This window comes from Poecilia reticulata, chromosome 16 (assembly GCF_904066995.2).
Source record: "Poecilia reticulata chromosome 16, P_reticulata-male-v2, whole genome shotgun sequence".
Taxonomy (NCBI): domain Eukaryota; kingdom Metazoa; phylum Chordata; class Actinopteri; order Cyprinodontiformes; family Poeciliidae; genus Poecilia; species Poecilia reticulata.
This window is the reverse complement of record NC_088845.1, coordinates 12,046,807-12,071,779: the sequence shown is the minus strand read 5'-3', so window position 1 is coordinate 12,071,779 and position 24,973 is coordinate 12,046,807. Positions and strand designations below refer to the sequence as shown.

The window sequence follows — 24,973 nt, the reverse complement described above, 5'->3', positions numbered from 1 at the left end:
TAGCCGTAGCCTTTATGCTAATTATGAAAAAATCTAAGAATATTTATATCAATTAAAAAAGTCATTCAGCGTCATAGCAATAACAGAAACCTGGCTCGCCTCTGAGAAAGGAGCAGACTTCCCACTGGAGGGGTATGAGTTCAATTATGTAAATAGAAAGAATAATAAAAGTGGAGGTGTAGCTTTGTATATAAAAAATGAACTCAAATATAAGGTGGTAGAAAAAATGTCAGTGTCAGTTGATGAAGTAATTGAATGCATTACTATTGAAATCCAGTTTGAGAAGCAGAGAAATATAATAGTCAGCTGTGTATACAGAGCACCAGCATCTGACATTGAAGTCTTTACAAATTACATGGAAACATTGTTTGCTAAGACGCATCAAAAGGTCATTTTCATCTGTGGAGATTTTAATATTGACATGTTGAATCCATATATGGTTAAAATGCATCTAACTTTATCGATACTATGCATAGTTTAGGTTTATATCCACTAATTACTAAACCAAGTAGAATAACAACACACAGTTCAACCCTGATTGACAATATATTTACTAATTACATGGAAAGTAAATTGAGAAGTGGACTTCTTATAAATGATATCAGTGATCATCTTCCAGTGTTTGTTATCCTAGAAGATGTTTGCAGGAAAATAAATAAGGTCACTAACATCACATACAAAAGAATAATATCAGAGGACTCAATAAGAGCATTAAGAAACGATTTACAATCAGAGAACTGGAAAGGGTCGTATGAAGAAAACAATATTGATAAAGCTTTTGAGATATTTATCAAAATATTTAAAGCATTCTATGATAAAAAAACTGTCCAACTGTACCTTGCAATTACAGGCAAAAAACCAAATATAAGCCATGGATTACTAAAGGCTTACAAAACGCATGTCAGAAAAAGAATAATCTATATAAACAATTTATAAAATATAAAACGCTTGAAGCAGAGCATAAATATAAAACTTATAAAAATAAATTAACTATTATTATGAGAAAATGTAAGAAAGGTTAATATTCTAAAATACTAGAAAATAATAAACAAAACATTAAAGGAATTTGGAAAACTTTACATAGCTTGATAAGAAAGAATCCTTCTAAAACTACTCACCCTAACTATATTACTTATAACGATAAAACCCTGAATGAAATAACTGGGATAGTAAATGGATTTAATGAATATTTTGTAAATGTAGGGCCTAAGTTAGCTGAACAAATATATAAATCAAACCCACTGGATGTGGACACACCGGAAATCTGTATAAACAAAATACATCATCTATGTACCTGAAACCTGTAGACAAAACTGAAATTAAGGAAATAGTTAATCAATGCAACAATAAAAAATCAATGGACTGGAATGAAATTAACATGTCATTTATAAAAAAGATAATTGATGATATTGCAGATCCTCTAACTTAAATCTGCAACTTGTCATTCATAACTGGAACATTTCCAAATGCAATGAAAATAGCGAAGGTTATGCCTCTATTTAAATCTGGAGATAAGCATATTATTAGTAATTATAGACCTGTGTCCCTTCTTTGTCAATTTTCAAAAATACTACAAAAGGTGTTTAATAAAAGGTTAGATAATTTCATTGAAAAGCAAAACATTCTGACAGATGGTCAATATGGTTACAGAGAAAACCGATCAATTTCAATGGCCCTGATGGCGATAACAGAAGAAATTATAGACAATATGGATAAAAAAAAAAATTGCAATTGGTGTATTTCTGGATATCAAAAAAGCTTTTGATAACATCAATCATGACATGTTATTAAAAAAACTGTGAAGGTATGGCATTAGACGGGTGGCATTAAACTGGCTTAGGAGCTACATTGGAGAAAGGAAACAGTTTGTAGAATTAGATGGTCAGAGGTCAGATATACTAAATATAACTTGTGGAGTTCCACAGGGATCAGTCTTGGGACCCAAATTGCTCAATTTGTATATAAATGACAAAGTCAGCATATCTATGGAAGTAATTATGTGCCATCAGAATTTGAATAAAAAATGCATCTGAAATTTGAATGTTGTATATTTGTTCTTACTTTTTCAATTTAAAAATTAATTCAGAATATATTTTTGACCTAAAAAAATTTCAGTGTCATTATTTGTACATGTATGCAAATTTCATTTGTTAAAAAAATTCACATTCCTATTTCAGAGATCAAATTTTCAATATATATATTTTTTCAGTGTTAAAAAAATTCAACATATAAAAAAATTCAACTTTTAAAAATTCAAATGCAATATTTTCAGTGTCCTACAAATTCAACTTGCTCAAATTCGCTGTCTCAAATTCAACATCTAAAAATTCGCTGTACAAAAATGGCGAGGTTACTTCAGGTCACAGACATTAGCAATCGTTGTCAGATTTCAACACTGAGCTAATCACATGACCTAAGCGTCATATTGAAGAAATACCAGCATCACCGAGGCCAGCGACCATGGAGGCGAACGCAAACCCAACGGTGAGTCTATGCTTTCATATTTCTGTAGTACATTTTATTTTGCGCATGAACTTTGATACATGACATTAAAGCTTGATTTAAAACACGGGTTTGGGCCGTTGTTAATCTTACGCCATGTAATGCTGGCATATTAGTTCTCGCTACCCGCTAGACCTCCACCCCCTTCTCTTGGCTGTCCTACGCCCAATTTTCCCCTGTTTTATTTAAAAAAGAATATCACTTGCGCCAAGTCTAGAATCTTTAAAGATAACTGATGGGTAGCGACTTTCCGGGTTGTTTGTATGTTGTCTTAGGTGAGACTGATCAGGCGGTCTTAGTAAAAGTCGTAATTTTCCAGGAGATGCTACTGCTAATGTAGAAGCTAATATGGCTGCCTTGTGTGCTTCAAGGAGGGGCTGTGAACTCTTCCGACATTAATTGATTTCCGACCTACTGATTTCAAAATAGTTTTTTTATTTTACTGACAATGTTTTTGACATTTTTTTTCTTTTTTCTTTTCAAGGAACATATGGATCATATTTTTGATAGACTCCATGATCGTTTGGAGCCATTTCTATTTCTCCAATTACAGATGGTCCTGCAGTCAATCAGTTGGCCACAGGTGAAGAAGCAAAGTGATGACGGTGACGACAGCGATGATGTCTTGGAAGCAGAAACTGCAGGTGACAGGGTTTCTCCATCAGTTTCTCAAAGAAGGTAAAATGTCTGTATAAACATTTGGCCAATGTTTGTTATTTTGAGAATGATAAATAACAAATGTATTATGCTGGTATTATACCAGCATGATTTTTGAAGGACATCACATTCATATTCATTAGTTTCTTAGATGGAAAAGACATTCGCATAAAGTCATATCTCAAAGTCAGCTTTATGAATGATTCCATCTACAGGAAACTCACCATGTATCTAAAAAAAATTATACTTTTCCTAGCATTTTCAGACAATCTGCACCAGCTCATGAGATTTTGGGTTGGCTGGGAGGCTCCATGGCAGGAACTGAAGCCTGAAGTAGTGCAGTCAACTGGACCAAACCACAAGCCCACTTCATCCACCTGCAGTGAACGTTTACGCCTTCCAAGCCATTATTCTACCTACCAGGCTCTGTATGCTGACATGACGGTGTGTCTTAAATCGGTTGGGACTGGCTTTGGTCTTCTTTGAGAACTCAGTGCATTGGTGTTTCATTTGTTCAATAATTGCATTTCAATATGGCAATTAAGTAAAATTACAAAGTCGTTTTATTATTAGCTTCTTTTTTTTTTTTTTTTTACAAATACTGTTCATCATTCACCGCAGTCTTGACATTAAGTTGTTCTTTGAAGTGACGACTAAGTACCTGAAATGTTTGTCAAGCATCCCTGTAAATCTTAAATGTTAGAGTAACTATGTTCAGAGTTTCTGAGTCAGCACTGTTTGTACAGGAAATATGAAACGGAAACTGTTTTTATGCAATATTTTATTGAATATTCATCTATGCTTGAAGTATTAGAAAATAAATGACATAAGACAAACTTAACTTTTCCATTCTTATAATGCAAGAAAATTAAGGTCCTACACAACTGTACCTACTAGGTTCCTTTTGAGAAAAAAAGAACAATCAACTCACAAATTTAGAACATTTTAGTTCTTTAACATGTCTACCATAAAAGCACTATGACTCACTTTTCCAAATCACAAATTTTACCTGTGTGGTAATATGATCAGCACTTAGCTTTACATTTCATAAATGCTGAATTTTGAAACTGGACAAGTTTCACAGAGTGAAGAACTGTTCACAAAACAGAACTGCACCAATATAAATGTCACAACCAAAAGACAGTGATGTGCCTTTTGGGTTTACTGCGTCTCTTAAGTCCATTTGTTCGTCAGTCAGTTGCACAACTTGAATTTGGTACTGTGACGTTTGACTCTTCCTGAAGAGGAAGCCCGCTCTCCTCCCATTCAATTTCGGGAATCTACACCCTGGAAAACACAAAGAAGGGATCAAGAGAACTCAAAATGTACTTGATTGCAGATTCCTATGTAATAAATTAAATGAATGATAGTATACATGCTACACATTAAATTATCCAATTAAAATGTACCTCTATCAAGGCACTGTGGGGTTCAGGAATTGAATGGTGTCTAACTTAATCAGAATTTGCTTTTAATTACAACATTAATCACAAATTTTAGCATAGCTCAAACATTCTTTGTAACCAAAGATATATTTTGGAGATACAAAGTAGTGGGGATTAAAATGATTTTAATAAGTTAACAGCTGTACTTGCAAGCATATATTTTCTTCAAAATGAGTTAAAATCAAATGAAAAAACAAGGGAGGTTGTTTGTAATGTTGCTAGGTAACAGAACGACGTTTTGTAACGCAAAGTAAAAGAATGTAAATTATATATCAACACTAGTCAGATAAGAGAAGCAGCCGTTTGGATGACGCTATAATGACCATAAATGTATAAATTTATTCATAAATGAAGTCACATGAACAATACCGTAGATGCACAGAATGGGGTTGTGGTTATAATTAATGTCGGAAGAGTTCACAGCCCCTCCTTGAAGCACACAAGGCAGCCATATTAGCTTCTACATTAGCGGTAGCATCTCCTGGAAAATTACGACTTTTACTAAGACTGCCTGTCTCAGTCTCACCTAAGACAACATACAAACAACCCGGAAAGTCGCCACCCATCAGTTATCTTTAAAGATTCTAGACTTGGCGCAAGTGATATTCCTTTTTTAAATAAAACGGGAAAATTGGGTGTAGGACAGCCAAGAGAAGGGGGTGGAGGTCTAGCGGGTAGCGAGAACTAATATGCCAGCATTACATGGCGTAAGATTAACAACGGCCCAAACCCGTGTTTTAAATCAAGCTTTAATATCATGTATCAAAGTTCATGCGCAAAATAAAATGTACTACAGAAATATGAAAGCATAGACTCACCGTTGGGTTTGCGTTCGCCTCCATGGTCGCTGGCCTCGGTGATGCTGGTATTTCTTCAATATGACGCTTAGGTCATGTGATTGGCTCAGTGTTGAAATCTGACAACGATTGCTAATGTCTGTGACCTGAAGTAACCTCGCCATTTTTGTACAGCGAATTTTTAGATGTTGAATTTGAGACAGCGAATTTGAGCAAGTTGAATTTGTAGGACACTGAAAATATTGCATTTGAATTTTTAAAAGTTGAATTTTTTTATATGTTGAATTTTTTAACACTGAAAAAATATATATATTGAAAATTTGATCTCTGAAATAGGAATGTGAATTTTTTTTAACAAATGAAATTTGCATACATGTACAAATAATGACACTGAAATTTTTTTAGGTCAAAAATATATTCTGAATTAATTTTTAAATTGAAAAAGTAAGAACAAATATAAAACATTCAAATTTCAGATGCATTTTTTATTCAAATTCTGATGGCACATAATTACTTCCATACATATCACACCTTATAAAATACATTATATTTGCAGATGACACAAGTATCTACTGTGCTGGAGAAAACATTCAACAACTTTCAGAAGTGGTCAACACAGAAATGGAAAAATTACAGCACTGGCTCAAAAATAATAAACTAGCTGTAAATTTAGATAAAACTAAATTCATGATATTCGGAAACAATAAAAAACAGGAAAATAATCCAATTAAAATATCAATAGACAGTGTTGATTTAGAACAAGTACATGAAATAAAATTCTTGGGTGTCATATTAGACAATAAATTCAGCTGGAAACCACAGATCAGCCTAGTAAAATCTAAAATAGCCAAAAGTTTTGCTGTTATAAGAAGTATTAGTTTCGTCCTGGACTATAAATCTTTGTTTATTCTATATAACACACTCATTGTACCATAATTAACATATCGTGTGGAAGTTTGGGGGAATACATACAAAACAAATTTACAGACATTATACGTCTTACAAAAAAAATTAATCCGTATACTACATAAAGTGGGATACTGGGAAACCAAACCAGTTATTTATCAAATCAAATACACTGAAATTCTGGGACCTGGTCAAATTTAAAACTGCACAATTCATGTTTAAGGTCCGAAATCAAACACTTCCACACAATATACAGGACATGTTTGGTGACAGAGAGGGTGGTTATGATTTAAGAGGTGAAGGATATTTAAAAAAACAACATATTAGAACAACCAGAAAGAGTTTTTGTTTATCTTTGTGTGGAGTAAATGTCTGGAATGGATTGAATGATGAGTTTAAAAAATTACAAATGTAAACCAATTTAAAAAATTGATTAAAGCAGAACTCATTTCAAATATGCTATATAACATGTTTAATAGTTATAATGTAAATGATGATATAAATAGTACTTAAAATAATTGTACATAGTTAAACATAATGAAAAATGGAAACAAGCTGTCTCTTGTTGATGTTCTGAAAGTTAATTGATAATACATTGACAAGTATGAAAGGGGCAGGATATTATAAGATGTATCTTCTACCTACTCCTTTTCGAACAGAAAATATAAAATTGCATGTCACATGGGCAAAATAATTTGTTTTACATTTTATTTCTTAAGTTTGTCTCATTCTATTTTGTTTTCTTGTTCTTTTTTGACTGTTTTTAATGTCTGTTCGAAATAAATAAAATAAATGAAATGAAATGAAATGAATAGCAGTTTATAGCCCGGAACATGTTGAAGATTTGAAGAAAAAAGTCCGGACAAGTAAAATTAATCTCTTTCTCAACCAATCTGCTACTTATAAAAATACACTCAAGGTTATAAAGAAATAAAAGTTAGAAAGCTCATCATCTTGTCACTGGACCCAGAAGGTTAGTACAAATAATAACAACAGTAAAACTAAATATATTTGTCTTTCCCTTTCACATTCAACGTGTTTGATGGTGAATAGAGTACAAACAAATTGTTACAAATTGCGCCCCTATTCTAGGCTTGATGGGGAAAATTGCACCTGCATGTATTTAGAGCAAACTGCTTTGTGAATCAAACGTAGAAATGAAATCAAATAAGAGCAAAACATTTGCAAAAAAATGGAGGACATTGTACTAGTTCCTGAAACATTTACCAGCACATCATAATTTTTTCACATGACTTTGTCTGCTAAATTAATGTAATTTGAAACTTACATTCTCTTATGAATGAAGAAGCCTCCAGCAGCTACTAGAGCAGCAGCTATCAAGCAAGCAATCACTATTGCAGCAATGACACCACCTGACAGACTTGCAGCTTCTACAGAGGACAAAATGAAACAGAAAACAAAAATAAACAATATGTTAAAAATATATCCTTTGTTTTGAAAATTATTTGGATTACTTGTTGGAAATATTACTGTGATGTAACATTTCAAGTCCACTCACTCAGTCCACCTAGCATTACTACTCTGTTTTGGGTGTAATTTAGAAAAAGTGCAAACCAGCCAAATGCAGATAAATGCAAAGTGCTGGCAAACCTAGAATGGGCACCAGAGAGCACAGGAGGTGGCATCAGTATCTGAGTGATGTGTTATAGACAGCCAGTAAAAACACAGAGTCGAGGTCAACAGACAAAAAGGACAGATGTGTCACACTCCATTAATGGTACTTGAGAGATTTTCTTAAGAGTGACACTTTGTGGTAATTCTTGAACCCCAGTGGTCATGACATGCAAAATTAAATTGATGAGACAGGGATATATTGTAACGAATATAATGTACTGTAAAGCATAAAATTGTATTTTATAAGTGTTTTCTTTAAATATATCTGTACTCTTGTTAGAATAGATCAAGATGAGATGATGACACAGGGACAAAGAAAGAACACTGGGGACTAGGAAATTAACAAAGGATAACTGGACCTAAGAGACATAATCAAACTGGAGAACAAGGAATGACTAAAGAAAGAACATAATTAAAGTAAACAAAAACATGTAAACAGGAAAGCACAATAAAATACAAACTTATATGTGATAATGAGTGCTGTACAGCAAGGAAGAACCACAAATACTGATGAAAACTCACATAAACTACTTTTTAGAAAAAAACTGATAAGTTTAAAAAATTCTCTCTCATTTACCTGGCATGTGGAGTTAAATACTTTAACTTAGTTTCGGGAGCAGGGCCACGCCCAAACCACACCTCTAACTCTCCAAGCGGCCTATTTAGACTCTGCTCACCCACTCTACTCAGTCTGTCGTGTTTCGTCAAACGTCAGACCCGTGACTTCCGCTACGATTACAAGCCTACAATTCAACTCACCACTGAAAGCGACGTGGCTACCCAGCTCTTCCCTTCAGATTCAGACTATGTTCTTCAATATTCCATCCGCCACGAACATTCTTTTCCTCTTCCAGCAATTAGTCAGCTCCAAGTAGCAAACGCTGCATGCTCTTTCATCTTCCGTCTCGCACCTCATCAGCGCCGTTCCTACATCAGTCCGAGGTTCGCCCTTCACCTCCAACATTCCAAGAGACGCCAGACAGCAGGCTCGTTCTTCCGGGGCAGCGCCCAGAGCCATTCAGCTAAACAACACCCGCACTTCCTCACCTCAGCACTGCATCGCAGGCGCATCAACCCATCCTAGTCTCAATTCCTCGCCCCCAACGCTCTCTACAGGAGAAACTAATCCTTTTCAGCCGCCCAGCAAGTTCAAGTCGGTTTCCTCAGCCACGATCTCCGATAACGTCATTTCCGACACCGGCTCAGACCTCCGCCCGAGTGCCAGACTCTTCTTGGATCACCGCGAACTTCCAGAGCCTCTCAGCCAAGCATCACAAACATATCCTCATTTCAGCGTTCCTCCTCCGAAACTCAACAGTCAACCGCACCACCACCACCGAAGTTCAAACATCCCAGGCTCCCGCTTTGTCCAACAGCATCCTCGATGACGTCACCTCCGCCTTCACTCGCTCCGATTCGGACCTCTACCTGCACCGACAGCTCCCCTAGCGGAGCCAGGTTGTATCACACTCTCTGCCTGTATCCTCTCAGTTTAAAGACCGTTTCTGCGTCATTTCATTACTATAATCCCAAGCTTCTCAAAGTTCGAATTTATATATATAAAAAAGATAATGATAATATAAATTAATTAATTAATTAAAAAAAAAAGTTTGTCCACTCCATAATACCTCAGCAGGTCAGTAGTACATCTTCACTTGTCTTTAAGTACACCGCTACCAGTCTGAGCAGTAGCAATTTACAATAAGAAGCGATTCTAAGAAGCAGCTACTCTGACATCCGGTTGATCCAGTCTCCTCTGGCAGCTGAAGGAGGAACAGCTTATCCTGCTCTCTCCCGTCCTTACTGATAACTTTGCATATGAATTATTTTTAAAGTCACAATTTTTATGGTTTTATTCACATTATCGACATCATAACTGGATTACTTCAAACCTAAAGACCGGGAGATTTTCTCACTTTTATTTTTACCTCACTTTTCTTCACCTCCAAGTTGAACTAGGGCAAAATGCCCCCGTCCGACCCCAAGGACATTAATAATAATAATAATAATAATAATACATTTTATTTCAAAGGCGCCTTTCTGGCACTCAAGGACACCGTACAATAGTAAAAAAAACTGTGACAGAAACAAATAAAATGTAACAAGTAAAAGTAGATAAAAATAAATAAAACAAAACAATGTATCTATATAAAAACTATGTAAAATCAGGCAAACCAATTGTGTCATGTGGAAAAGGCAGATCTAAAAAGGTGTGTTTTGAGTTCGGTTTTAAAATTTGATAATGACTGTATGTTTCTAATGAGTGGTGGTAATGAGTTCCATAGTTGGGGAGCAGAGCGACTGAAAGCTCTGCTCCCCATGGTGGTGAGACGGGCAGAGGGGACAGTGAAATGGATTGAGGAGGATGATCTGAGGGAGCGAGAGGGAATGGCAATATGAATAAGATTTGAAAGATATGGTGGGGAGAGATTGTAAAGGGCCTTGAAAGTGTACAGAAGAATTTTGTAATCTATGCGGAACTTGGTGGGCAGCCAATGGAGTCTTTGCAGGACAGGAGTGATGTGGTGCATGGATGGGGTTTTGGTAATGATACGGGCAGCTGAATTCTGGACCAGTTGGAGCTTATGAAGAGATTTCTGGGTGAGACCAAACAGAAGGGAGTTGCAGTAGTCCAGGCGTGATGTCACAAGACAGTGAACAAGGATGGCAGTGGAATGGGGAGTAAGGGAGGGGCGAAGCCGGTTGATGTTGCGTAGGTGAAAATAAGCCGAGCGGGTAATGTTATTAATATGAGACTGGAAAGACAGGGTGCTGTCAAGGATGACACCCAGACTCTTTACCTGAGGGGAGGGAGAAACGGGACAGTTATCAATTACAAGACTGAAGCTTTTGATTTTGGCCAGAGTAGATTTGGTACCAATGAGAAGAACCTCTGTTTTATCACTGTTAAGCTGAAGCAGATTTGAGGAGAACCAGGATTTTATTTCAGTCAAGCAGTCAGTAAGCGAAGACGGTGGGAGGTTGGAGGCGGGCTTACTGGAAACATAGAGCTGGGTGTCATCCGCATAACAGTGGAAATCAATGCCATACTTGCGAAAAATATTGCCAAGGGGAAGGAGATAAATAATGAAGAGAAGGGGCCCTAAGACAGATCCCTGTGGAACTCCTGATGTGACAGAGGAAGGCTGGGAAGAGAAGGTTTTGATCCGAATGAACTGAGTGCGGCCAGAGAGATATGATTTAAACCAGTTTAGAGGAGTCTGAGTGATGCCAATAGAGGAAAGTCTGTTGAGTAGGGTGGTATGGCAGATAGTGTCAAACGCTGCACTCAAATCAAGTAGGATGAGAATGGACAGCAAGCCGGAGTCAGCTGCCATAAGGAGGTCATTGGTGATTTTTATGAGAGCTGTTTCTGTACTGTGGAGGGGACGAAAACCAGACTGAAACAGTTCATACAGGTTATTGTTGGATAAATAAGTGTGAAGTGGGGATGCTACTATCTTCTCAAGAATTTTGGAGATGAAAGGCAAGTTGGAGATAGGATGGAAATTATTCAGATTATAGTGATCAGCACCAGGTTTTTTTAAGATGGGGGTTATGGCAGCAATTTTAAATGAAGCAGGAACTGTTCCAGTGGAGAGAGAGGAGTGAATAATGGCAGAGATAAGAGGGAGTATGGATGGGGCACAGGCTTTAACCAGGACTGTGGGAAGGGGGTCAAGCAGACAGGTGGACGACTTGGATTTGTGTATAAGGGTTGTAATTTCTGATGTTGTTGGGAGCTGGAAGGAAGAGAAGGAGTGGGCTGGAGGAGAAAGTTCAAGAGTAGGACAGGGGGAGGGTTGTGAGCTGAGATGCTGGTGGATCTTAAGAATTTTACTGTCAAAAAATGACATGAGGGAATTACAAAAATCAGTTGAACACAAATATGAAGGTAGAGTGTCCGGAACTTGAATGATGTTCTTATAAAGTGAGAATATTGACTTGGTGGAGCCTTCATTTGAACAGATTAAACCAGTGTAGTAGAAGGATTTGGCTTGAGTGATACAGTCCTTATAATGTAATATGTGATTTTTGTAAATGTCTTTATGAACAACTAGTCCAGTTTTCCGGTGGAGCCTCTCAAGTTGCCGTCCTTTGGCCTTCATGAGCCGAAGTTCAGGAGTAAACCAGGGGGCAGAACGAGCAAAAGAAACAGATCTGGTTTTTAACGGAGCAAGAGAGTTGAGTATTGAGTGAAGACCAGTGTTGTAATGTGAGACCAGGTCATCAAGGGTGGTTGAATTTAGAGTTGAGTATATATTGTCCATGAGAGAATTGACGCCGAAGGAGAGAGAATTTAAATGAATATCCTTAATGTTACGGAAAGAGATAAGACGGGAAAGCTTAGTGATTGAGAGAGGGAGACAAATATTAAATGAGAGGAGGAAATGGTCAGTTATGGCAAGTTCATCTGCTGTACAATCAGAGGGGGAAACACCAGAACAACAGACTAGATCCAGGACATGACCCTTAGAATGAGTGGGAACATTGATGAACTGCTGGAGACCAAAACTCTGGAGGCAGGATGAAAAGTCTTTAGTCAGAGAACTATTGCCATCGTCCATGTGAATATTGAAATCACCCAATACTATGATGTTTGGTGAGAGGGTTGACAGGTGAGTGAGAAGAGCAGCAAAGTCATTCAGAAAGTCACTGTTAGTTTTCGGGGGGCGGTAGATGGTTGTGATGATGGTGGGGGTAGGTCCAGAGAGCTGACACACAGTTGATTCAAACGAAGAGAAGGTGGGAGCAGACAACGGCAAGACTTTCCACTTCTCGCGGTGAATTATCGCGAGACCTCCTCCCCGGCCGGTGCCACGGGGTTGACGGACGTAAACAAACCCCGGTGGAGTAGAATCATTGAGCTGAGAAAAGTCATTAGGTTGTTGCCAAGTCTCAGTCAAGCATAGAAAGTCAAACTTACGGTCAGTGAGGAGATCCTGGATGAGATGTCCCTTGCCCGTGAGTGAGCGGATGTTAAGCAGACCGAAGTTTACAGAGGAGTTATCAGACTTTGCAGGAGTGTTAGCTGACCGGGCTAGGCAAGCTAGCACGCTGCGGTCAACAACCCGGTTGGAAGCACGCCGGAGACGACGAGAGGTAGACCAGATGGATTGTATGGGTTTCGACGTGTCCTCTTGGAAGTTCCGACGAGACCCGCGGTGGATGTATTTCCGGCGTGGTAGGAAAGTTGCATCCGAGATGAGTAGTGAAGCAGGGGAAAGTGCAGGTAGATGAAACCGCAGCCGGAGGAGCTCAGCAGCAGAATACTGGATCTGACCTGTAACAGGTTGTTGAAAGAGTGCCAGGAGAGTCCAGAAAAGCACAGCCCAGATATATATCCTGCTAGTTGGCATTGTAGAAGAGGAGTCGGCAGCCTGGACAGGTGAGCAGTGACAGGTAAGACTCAGGTAGTAGATGAGAGCAGGAGAGTGGAAGCTAGTCCATGTACACACGCAGTGTTGTCAAAAACGGCGATTTAGCTGAACAGACAAAAGTTAGTCAGCCTGATTAGTGCAATTGCATAGTCCATTAGGTCACAAGACCATAAACTAAGTTAATTTAACCGGCGAGCAGCGGCAGCAAGTCGCGCCAGCGTTCACTCTAAAACCGGAAAATGAATAGCAGTATTCTACAACGACTTCAGTTTTTAGAAACAAAGATTCAACGGCTGGAGGTGAACTTTGACATCAACGCTACCTGTGGATATGAAACAACTCTTCCTCAAATCAGCGGAGAGGTCGTACACCCCGCACCAAGCAGCTCACCCTGGATCGCTCAGGGCGCCAAGCCAAACAAAAGTCTCACACTGCAGATCCCATGAGACGACTAACGGGGAGAACCCCTCACCTGGATGAATCAGCGTGGCCGGCTCTGAGCCGAAACCCAACCTTCAACCTCAACATCTGCTCCGGCAAAGAATAGCACACAAGCAGCTGGAACCAAAACGACTACACCGAGCCCACTCCCAAGGACAAAGCGACCAGCCCGAGCCTCAAGACATCCTGACTCCTTTGGAATCCCACTGAAAAACAGATTTTCTGCACTTCAGCACGAGCCTCTGAGTGAAAACCCACCTTCAAACATCAGCAATGAGGCTAAACCAACGCATCCACCGCACAAAGCTCCGAAGGACAAAGTGACCACCAGGAAAATGACAGGTATGCCAAGAGTGCTTATTGTTGAAGATGAGGCAGTAAATGGAATCAGTCATGTTTGCAATCCCAAGAAAACGATCTGTATCTGATTTGACTTGCAAAGTGCTCTCTCTAACCACTGATCAGCCAAACATGGAGACTTTAGTTGTGCATGTTGGAGCCAACGATCTGGCAAAGCAAAAATCTGAGATTCTGACAAAGGACTTTAATATTCTTCTGGACACTATGGGAAAATTAAAAACGAAGTTATTTCTCAGCGGTCCAATTCCATCGCCTCAATGGGGAGACGAAAAACATTCCAGGCTGCTTATGATAAACAAATGGCTGATTAAAATCTGCTCTGCCAGCTCAGTGACCTTCATCGATAACTTCTGGATCTACTGGCAGCGCTTTCACCTCTTTGGAAGAGGAGGACGCAATCTTAACAAACACGGAATAAGGCTGCTCACTGCAAACATTTTTCATTTTATCAACCAGAACAACAATGTGACCATCGCTTCAGAAGAACAGGCTCAAGGATGTCTGACTAGGATGGAGCCCTCCGCATATCAAGAACAAACTATTCCAATACAAACTGATAAAACATTGGCTGTGAACAGAATGACTGGTTCCCCTCCTCCTTCCCCCATCCCACATCTTCCCCCTCCGTTCTCCTTCCCCCCTCCCTCTCTGCTCCTACACTCACTCACAAGATCAGAGTTTCTTAGAAAGTGAACCACTAAAGAGAGTCGGGCTTCACCTGAGCCGCCTGAAAATGCTGGTGGAGAATTCAGGTCAGAGAGAAAGACGGACGGACACTTTCTCCTCCCGGCTGGTTAGTATGGATGAACAGGTTTGCCTCGGCACGACTCTCACTTCATCTAAGCCACCTGCCCCTGACCTCCCTGAAGATCCAGCACTCCGCATTTCTGAGGTCTGAGACCGGGGTCCAGATGTTATCTTTACACCCATCTTCCTCCAGAATGTGTCTGGCCCCCAACATTGCGTAGCAGGACAATACCTGTCCGGATCACTACAAGAACAGTTACAAAAACAGAAATACAAAAACAGTGGTCTTAATTCAAACCTCAGACTGATCCCCTATTTAAAGGAACCTCAGACTGAAGAGCTTTCAGCCTCCAAGTCACTTAAATTGGCTCTTTTAATACCAGATCTCTCTGTTCTAAAGCTCTATTAATTAATGATTTCATCACTGAGCATAATATTGATGTTTTATTTCTGACAGAAACATGGCTGAATGACAATAATGAAGCAATCGTACTAATTGAATCAACGCCTCCTACGTACAATGTTTTAAGTGAAAATAGAAAACACAAAAAAGGAGGAGGCGTGGCTTCAATATTTAAGAATACCATAAACTGTAGTAAAATCTCTATGTGTAATTTTATGTCTTTTGAATATCTTGGAATCGAGGTAAAAGGCCACAAACGAACTTTGACACTAACTCTATACAAAACACCAACATATGTGGAAAATTTCTTTGCGGACTTGAATGAGCTTCTATCTCTCATATGTATTGATTACGATTGTTTGATAATTGTCGGTGATTTCAACATTCATGTTGACAACCCCCAAGACCGAGGGGCTAAAAAGCTCTGTAATATATTAGAGAGTTTTGGTTTAACACAACATGTCAAACAAGCAACACACACTCAGGGACACACACTGGACCTGGTTATCAGTAAGGGTGTGAATATTTCCAATGTCTCTGTAACTGATGTCGCCCTGTCGGATCATTTTGCTGTTTTCTTTGACAGTTCTTTATCCGTTAACCCACTTGGACAAAAAGCTACTATCACAAAACGTACTTTCACAGAAAACACAGCAGAAACATTTAATCAAATCTACTCTTCTTCCTCACTCTTAAGTTATAGTGACGTAGATAAGTTGGTGGATGATTTTCAGTGCAAACTTTCAGATATCATTGATTACATTGCCCCCACTAAAGTGAAGGTTGTGACTGGTAGGAAGAAATCTCCATGGAGAAATGCACAAGTAGTTCAATCTGCAAAACAACTCTGCCGTAGGGCCGAACGGAAATGGCGTAAAGGTCAACTGCACGTTTATTATGACATCTACAGGGAAAGACTACGTAACTATCACACAACACTAAAACATGCAAGAGAGGCTTTCTTTGCAGATGTCATAAACAAAAACACTAACAACGCTCGAGCTTTATTTGCTACTGTTAACAGGCTCACAAATCCTCCGATGACGTTGCCACCTGAGCTTCAATCTATTGCCGCCTGCAACAAGTTTTCAAGTTTCTTTTTAGAGAAAATTCAAAATATCAGAGGATTAATCTGCACATCCACTCCAAAGACAGTACTACTGCTGTGCCCAAACAAAACAAATGCAGGAAAAATGACCCAATTTCTACTACTAAATTATAAAACCCTAGAAGAAATTATAAGTCAATTAAGCTCCAGTTCCTGCTGTCTGGATGTCCTACCCACACATTTCTTTAAGAAAGTCCTGCCTGTTGTTGCTAATGATCTGATCCAAATAGTAAACTCATCGCTCTCTTCAGGTGTTTTCCCCCAGGCTTTGAAAACAGCAGTTGTCAAACCACTGATAAAAAAGAACAATCTGGACAAATCCCTACTGCAGAATTACAGGCCGATCTCCAACCTCCCATTCATCAGCAAAATTATTGAAAAAGCTGTTTTTAAACAATTAAATAACTTCCTAACAATAACAAACTGCTTTGACTCCTTCCAGTCTGGTTTTCGTGCTCACCACAGCACGGAGACGGCCCTTGTAAAAGTGTTCAATGACATCCATATAAATACAGACTGTGGGAGAACCACAGTGCTGGTTCTGTTGGACCTCAGTGCAGCTTTCGACACTGTTGACCACGACATTTTACTGAATCGACTGGAGAGTTGGGTCGGACTCTCCGGTCCAGTGCTCAACTGGTTTGAATCTTACATAAAGAACAGGGATTTCTTTGTTTCAATCGGAAACTTCTCATCAGAGAGGTCAAAGGTCACATGTGGGGTACCCCAAGGTTCAAGGACCCCTTCTTTTAATATTTATATTCTCCCACTGGCTAAGGTTATAACAGGACATAGGATTAGCTACCACAATTATGCGGATGATACACAGCTCTACATCACGATGTCACCAGGTGACTCTGAACCCATCCAATCACTGAATAGATGCTTAGAACAGATCAATGTGTGGATGTGCCAAAACTTTCTCCAGCTGAACAGAAACAAAACTGAAGTTATCTTTGGACGTAAAGAGGAGCAAACCCGAATCAACGCACAGCTTCAGTTTAACAACTAAAAACCAGCGATCAGGCCCGAAACCTCGGAGTAGTGATGGACTCTGACCTGAACCTTCAGAGCCACATTAAGACGGTCACAAAGTCGGCCTTCTATCACCTGAAGAACATCTCTAGGATTAGAGGACTTATGTCTCAGCGTGATCTAGAGAAACTCATCCATGCGTTTATCTTTAGCCGCATTGTGAAGACTGCAACAGCGTCTTCACAGGTCTGACTAATAAATCAATCAAACAGCTGCAGCTGATCCAGAATGCTGCTGCTCGGGTTCTCACTAAAACCAGAAAGATGGAGCACATAACACCAGTTTTAAAGTCCCTACACTGGCTCCCCGTAGCTCAAAGAATAGACTTTAAAATACTAATGTTAGTTTATAAATCACTGAACGGTTTGGCACCACAATACCTTAAAGATCTGTTATTGTTGTACCAACCGTCTAGACCCCTCAGATCTTCTGGTTCTGGTCTGCTCTGCATCCCCAGAACCAAACGAGGAGAAGCAGCATTCAGTTTCTATGCACCACAGATTTGGAACAAACTTCCAGAAAACTGTAAAACAGCTGAAACACTGGGTCCCTTTAAATCTCAACTTAAAACCCACTTGTTTAGAGTTGCTTTTGGCTAAATTAGGGTTAGAGTGCAGGTTTTGATGTCTTCCATGTTTTTATGTCTTTAATGTTTTTAATTTCTTTTTATTTCTTTTTGACGTTTTAATGATGTTTTTTTTTGTTTTTTTTTATTTCTTTCTCTTTCTCACTGATTATTTCTGTCTTTATTTTAATTATGTAAAGCACTTTGAAATGCCTTGCTGCTGAAATGTGCTATACAAATAAAATTTGATTGATTGATTAGGTTTCACTCTATTTTCAAACCGACTACCATCTGCCCTCTGTTTCCTTCTTCTCTGTTCGTTATTCATTCCTCTAACATGCATAATCAAAGCTCCCCCTTCTGTCCCTTTCATGCAATAACATATCAGAACATCCCTCTCCCGCTTCACCATCATTTTCACCATCAAATTCTAACAATGTTGTCGTACCTTGGCAGGAAAGATACTCCGCAGCGATCTGTCCAACACAAATCTGAAGAAACCTCTAACCAAGATGCTTGGCTTTCTCAGGCCGGGGATCATGCGAACATTATTCAAATAAGCATCTCAAAAGCAAATCTTTACGTATTTCGGCGTAAGCCATTCAAGGATCATAAACTATTAGCAGTATTCTTAGTTTACTCTCCGAGCTTCAGGGAACCAGAGCAGAGACCTTAGAACCATAGTGATGTGCTCTATATTCTAGGTTTTTAGCCAAACACAAGCACAGCATTTCGGCTCAGCCGGAGCCATCCAAATTATCTCTAGTCTTCTACAGAACTGAAGTAATCTTCATCAGGCCATCGAACTTCTAGGTCCCCGACTCCGATGCTGCCACCCCAACAGACGACGGCAGAAGAGACGACTCTCAACAACAGAATTGTAGAGGACGTCCACATCTTGCCGCAAACCTCAAAGGAACTTCACATCAAGTATCCAGGTCCCTGGTCTGAGTTCCATAGCCATCGCTTCATCATTCTTCACATGATTCTTCAATCTAGAAGATCAGGCTCCCATCTACATCGCATGCTCTCCGCAGCCCAGATATCAGGCCACTTTCTACCATTTTATCAAGGGCCATACCGGGCTCTTTCAACCTGAATCGTACGTCCGCATTCACCCCTGCATGTCTTTCTCGCAGTTCATGCGACACTCCTCTCATCCAGCCACTACTCGTACCATTACTCTCCCTCTCCATCCTCGTTTCATCCATCCCTCCCTACATCACCCATTGACATTCCTCCATCCATTCACCCACTCTTTGATCTATTCATTCATTCATTCATCCACCCATCCTCATATCCATCCATTCACATCCCTTCATCCACTCACTGACTCACTCATTCATTCGTTCATCCCATTGATCTATTCATTCATTCATCCACCCATCCTCATATTCATCCATTCACATACCTTCATCCACCCACTGATTTATTCATTCATTCATCCATTCATCCACCCACCAAATTATTCATTGATCCATCCATCCCTCTACCCGCATCCATTCATCCATTTCAGATCCATCCGTCCATCCAACCATCCAGATCTGCTCATCCATTCACATACATCCCTCCTGCCCTTCATTCATCCACTCATTCATTCATCCATCCATCCTCATTCTATACCTATCCACATTCATCCATCCATCCCTTTCTCTATACGACGAGAAATGGCAAGTTTTCTCTCCTACAATGACTTCTCTTCAACCTGAAGACATCCAACTCCTTCCGAGGCTCGGCAGCCATTTCAGAAACAAACGGACGAAGCAAACGGCCTAGAATCCATTTCACCTCGCATTCGAATTCATCATTACGGCAGCGAAACTTTGGGGACACGAACGGCGTAAGAAGCTTACTTTCCTCTATTCAGACTCATACAGGTCTCAGCGCAGCATCAGTTCCAGGTTCGAGCAGCTCACATTCCAGTAACTCAGAACCCCGATGTTCCATCATTTCCTTCAAATTCTGACTCTCTGCTCCAGATTCAGAAATTAACTAATCTCCGATTCCTCAGTCTTCTATAATGTCCAACCGACTCCCCTGTTCCTTTCTTCAAGCATAATTCTTTATCCACCCATACTCGTCAGGTATTAGTCATAACATTTAGACATCAGTCTTCAGAGTAGTTAACCGATCAGTTCGCTTTCTCTCACTTACTTCATCTCTTCCATCCTCAACCCATATGAGCCCATCTTCGCATTCAGATCAGAAATTCAGCAACCATTTCTTCTCATGGTCCACGCCTCACATCAGCATCCCGTAATGCAGTCACTTAAGTCCGGCCCAAGCTTTTTTAGTCAAGTCCAGCTTCTCTCTCAAACCTTATTCCGCCTATTCTTTCACGTAGGAGACGCCTCTTCAACATCTACTCAGGCTATCTCCTACAAGACGGTTCAAGTTTTAGTTCGCCGGTCATCACCGGCGTATCTTTCACGCATCCGTATAATCTCAGTGATTTTTCGCAACCCATTCCTTTCTCATCTCAATTCAAATCAGACACTTTTGGGGCTCCTATATTGGCTCGGGAATAAATAAGAGGAACCGCCTCCCGAAGACATACCCCCACTCAGAGTGTCCACATCCCAAGCCCTTCGTCATTCTCCCAGACGACCGAATCAAGATCGTCCATCCCTTCATACTTTCATCCCTTCATTCCCTCACCCCTTAATCCCTCTCCCCTTCATCCCTAATGCATTCATAAATAAATCTTTAAACGTACAGGTTTGTGGCATGGTCCTTGCTAGTGAAATAGCTATTAGAAAAAGGTAAAAAAAATAATAATTTAAACCATTTTTGAACAGTAGTGATTTTTGCTTTCACATTTTCTTTTACTTTATTATACTTACCCACTACTGATAGGACTAAAACTTGAGATGTCTGATAACTTAAGGTTTTGCTGTTAAAGGCCTGACAGCTGTAGTTTCCACTCTGATTCTTCTGAACATTGAGGAGTTCAAGCTCATATCCAGAACCAGACAGAACGTTTCCATTAAAGAACCAATCAAAAGTGGCATTAGGTCTGGACTCAGCAGAACAAGACAGATGGATGTTTGACCCTTCTGGATATTTCTGAGATTGTGATTTTAAGATGACTTTCTCTGGACCATCTGCAATTGTAGAGAACAATCAATTTTAATTCTCCATATTAACATCATAACCAGAGTTTCAATATCAAAACTGAAATGATAACTGATGTTTTATTAATATGGTGATGTTTTACTTGATCTGATTTTAAAAAAAAGTGTTTCTCATATTTTCACAAATTTTGTAGAAAGAGCAACAAAAAACAGACTAATACATTTGCTAAGTTCCTATTATTTCCATTTCAAAAGAAGTTTATCATAGTGGTGAAAAACTCACAGCTGACAGAGAGGTGTACAGGATCACTGTTGGCACTGCTGACAGGATTGGACACATGACAGATGTATGATCCATCATCATATCTGGTTACATTGATTATCTTCAGCTTGGATCCTCCATCAGTGATCTGAACTCTGTCACTGGCTGAAACCTCAGAGCTGCTGTTCATCCAGAGGAAGGAGAGAGAAGATCCAGAGGAGGAGCAGGAGAAACTGACAGACCCACTGAACTCAATTAAGTGGGCAACGTCTTGAGTAACTTTTACATTAGAGACTCGCTCTGGGTGGAAAAAACAAAAAGAAAGAAGTCATACATGACAATAAAGTACAACTGAAGAGAAATTTAATCAAAAGAGAAAAGAATCATTACAGAAGACCTGAACTACGTATCTCTACGTAAAAAAGTTGGTTTTAAAAAGACTGAGGATAAGCGTCTCAGACTGCCTGGTATTTTTCTCCTTCAAAGCAAAACACTATAAGTAAAAGAAAAGATATTCTACTCATTAATAGCAGAGTAACTCATATTCCTTTGTGACATTATTAATGAAAAACAGAGGTAGAGCTGTTGAAAACATTCTCATACCTACCATGTACAGAGATAGGTGAAGGCTGAGATATTTGATATCTCAGAGTTTTACTGTTGAAGGCCTTACAGATGTAGTTTCCACTCTGATTCATCTGGATATTCATCAGTCGGAGCAACGGACCGCTACTGGTCAGCTGGTCTCCATTCAGAAACCACTGATATTCAACAGAAGGTGATGAGTCAGCAGAGCAGGTCAGATTAACATCTGATCCTTTCTCATAATGTTCCTGTGACGGATACACTTCTATTTGTACATTGTCTGGACCATCTGAGTGTAGAAACAGCAACATGTAAAGAAATTAATCTCACTGAAAAATGTATTCAAATCTAAGTCAATTAAAAGTGCCAACTTTGCAAGATTTTATAAATTCTAATAATCAATGCAAAGTTGGCATTTTTAATGGACTTTCAATGCAACTTTTAGAGCAACTTTGCATTAAAAGTGCCATTATTTATCGAATGACACTTCATGACAACTGTCATAAGCATTCATAAAGACTTCTTTATGTTCATGACAGATGTTATGTTACGTTTATCACAGTATCAGTTTTATGCACACCCCTTCAAATAAAGTGTTACCAATTAATTAAATGAAGTAGGCTACTCAGTAAGTTAGAAAAAAATATATTAAAGGAGCAGAACCTTTAAAATTATATTTATGCAATGGCTGCAGCAGATTTAAACAGATGGTGAGCATGTATATGAACAACTTACAATTAACAGAGATGTTTACTGGATCACTGATGATTGAACTGACAGGATTAGACACACGACATGTGTATGATCCCTGGTCATTTCGGGTCACATTCACTATAGTCAGATTGGAGCTTCCTTCATTTGTGCTGATCTGAACTCTGTCACTGGCTGAAACCTCAGAACTGCCTTTCATCCAGATGAAGGAGAGAGAAGATCCAGAGGAGGAGCAGGACAGACGGACTGAGCTGATGAACTCAATCAAGTCTGCACTTAGTGGGGAGACTCTGACATTGGAGACTGGTTCTGTTGGTGGAAACAAAAAATCTAACTTATAGTGACATTATATGAAAGGGAAAACAACCATCAGGATCATTTTAAAGACATAAGACTGCTTTTCCCAAAAGGCCATGCTCAGCTTAATGCTTCAGTATGTAGGCTTAGAAAGTAGAGTTTTCTTAATAATAAAACATTTTATTTAAAGGTGCCTCAAGCACACCATACAAAATACATACAATAAATTAAAAGATACATTAGTAAAATCAGAAAATCATCTGGATAGAAAGAGCAGAAGGCAGTTTTAAACAAATGTGCTTACAGTTGTGATTTGACTTATAATAATAGAAACCCAAATCCCATTGAAACCCAAATCTTTCAATGGGACTTCTGGCAATAATTTATACACAGAAGGTAATAATTAATTATGTAACTAACTTATAGCTATAATTTTATGCTACTATTAATTATTCACAAGACCTATGTGCTATTATAATTTGATGTCATATAAACACGTACAGGCTTGAATAAAACGAATGGCTGAAACAAGATGTCAAAAGACAACATAGGAAATAAAATTCTAATTAAAAAAAGCAAAAATATCTAATTAAACATAATGGGCGTTCAACATCTACTCACCATAAACAATCAGTGTGGTGCGTCCTGTCCTTTGAACCACACCATCTTGAATGCTGACTGTGTATTCTCCACTGTCACTGAGTTTCAGATTCCTGAGTTCCAGAGATCCAGTAGATCTGAAGAGAGTGATCCTGCCTTCATATTCTGGTCCAGTTGTGTCTCCAACAGTCTGTGAGAGAATTATGAGTTCAAGTGTTGAACCAGAATCAAACTGCCAGTTGACCAGCGTAAATGGTGTTTCTGTTGGATCCAAGTTTGTTGTGAACGTTACTGTCCCTCCAACAGAAGCAATCAGAGGACCATCTGGTAACACACCAGCTCCATCAGATAAACCTGGAAAACAGTTACAAGTATAATGCAGTATTAAAAATGGTTCAAAAAGTCAAAAACAAAGCTGGATAAGAACAGGTTTTGCTGAAAATATATACCTGATATTTTAGGTATATTTTAATTATTTTCAGCTCTGTTTAAGAATAAGGTTTAGCTGGTTGTTGGATGATCAAAAACTTGACAGAAAAAAACATTTTACTCTTACTAATCTCTTACCTATAAAAACCACAACAAAAAGCAGTCGTAACATTGCTTTGATGCAAATCTAGAGGAGTCGGTGTAGGGACAGCTCAGGACTCAAACTAAAACTTAGAAAAGCTTTGCAATGAATGGTAAGCTTAGTGCTGTAAATTATTACAGTAGTGAGAGCCGCCTTGAGAATCAACAGGATGTCCCACTGGAGTTAAAAATTGCTCGATGGCTCCCTCCTGTGGTGAATATATATATTTTGGGTGATCTAAACAGAGGAACAGTATACTGTATTTTCTGACCAATTCAAAATGGATAAAGAAAATTTTAATAGGAATCAGGTTGGGCTTACAGATTATTCAGTACATTATTTAACAAGTTCAAACTCCATCCTTTTTCATTGTGATTTATTTAGTCAGATTTTAAGACTATATTAGCCAGTTGTGAAATGTAAAATTCTGGCAACCAAAACTGCCAGTATTTTACTGTATTTGATAAATACATGTCTGTATTTAGCAAATACAGACATGTCTGGCATGTCTGTATTTGACACAAATGTCAGGCAACTGCAGCAGTTGCCAGACATTTACTGTATTTTGGCAAATAAAATTTACTAATGCTAAAATACAGTAAATTTTATTTGCCAAAATACAGTAAATGTCTGGCAACTGCTGTAGTTGCCAGACATTTTTGGTTGCCAGAATTTTACATTTCACAACTGGCTAATATAGTCTTAAAATCTGACTAAATAAATCACAATGAAAAAGGGTGGACATTTGAACTTGTTAAATAATTTATTGAATACTCTGTAAGCTTATTAAATTGACATTTTCTTTACCCATTTTGAAGTAGTCTAACTTATAAAATATACTGTCCCTCTTTGTTTAGATCACCCAAAATATATATATTCACCACAGGAGGG

General features: G+C 38.8%; 1 protein-coding gene and 3 long non-coding RNA genes across 5 annotated transcripts in view; 1 reads left to right on the top strand and 3 right to left on the bottom strand.

Annotated features, from left to right (window-relative positions):
• LOC103478120 (uncharacterized) overlaps positions 1-9,414 on the bottom strand; it is a 33,103-nt gene extending 23,689 nt beyond the window's left edge. The window contains exons 1-2 of the long non-coding RNA XR_014091386.1: positions 8,702-9,414; positions 7,596-7,698 (exon numbers count right to left, since the gene is read on the bottom strand). This is a non-coding gene — a long non-coding RNA (uncharacterized LOC103478120). The remainder of the gene's footprint in view (positions 1-7,595; positions 7,699-8,701) is intronic.
• LOC145555277 (uncharacterized) lies at positions 1,787-3,909 on the top strand. Of its 2 annotated transcripts, XR_014091385.1 has the most exons (3): positions 1,805-2,484; positions 2,987-3,180; positions 3,416-3,909. It is a non-coding gene; the product is annotated as an uncharacterized LOC145555277 (long non-coding RNA). The 2 variants fall into 2 exon arrangements; XR_014091384.1 differs by having other exon boundaries at positions 1,787-3,180.
• Positions 3,734-6,741, bottom strand: LOC145555278 (uncharacterized). Its single transcript, XR_014091387.1, has 2 exons — positions 5,423-6,741; positions 3,734-4,446 (listed from the first exon to the last, which is right to left on the bottom strand). It is a non-coding gene; the product is annotated as an uncharacterized LOC145555278 (long non-coding RNA).
• A 2,206-nt stretch (positions 9,415-11,620) lies between the features above and the next one.
• Positions 11,621-24,112, bottom strand: LOC103460871 (cell adhesion molecule CEACAM5-like). The gene is made up of 8 exons (XM_081597347.1): positions 24,079-24,112; positions 23,533-23,865; positions 22,639-22,923; positions 21,926-22,192; positions 21,340-21,618; positions 20,826-21,086; positions 12,870-13,226; positions 11,621-11,685 (listed from the first exon to the last, which is right to left on the bottom strand). Exons 1-8 carry the CDS (start codon positions 24,110-24,112, stop codon positions 11,621-11,623), a joined length of 1,881 nt encoding a protein of 626 aa, XP_081453473.1.
• Positions 24,113-24,973: the final 861 nt, after the last annotated feature.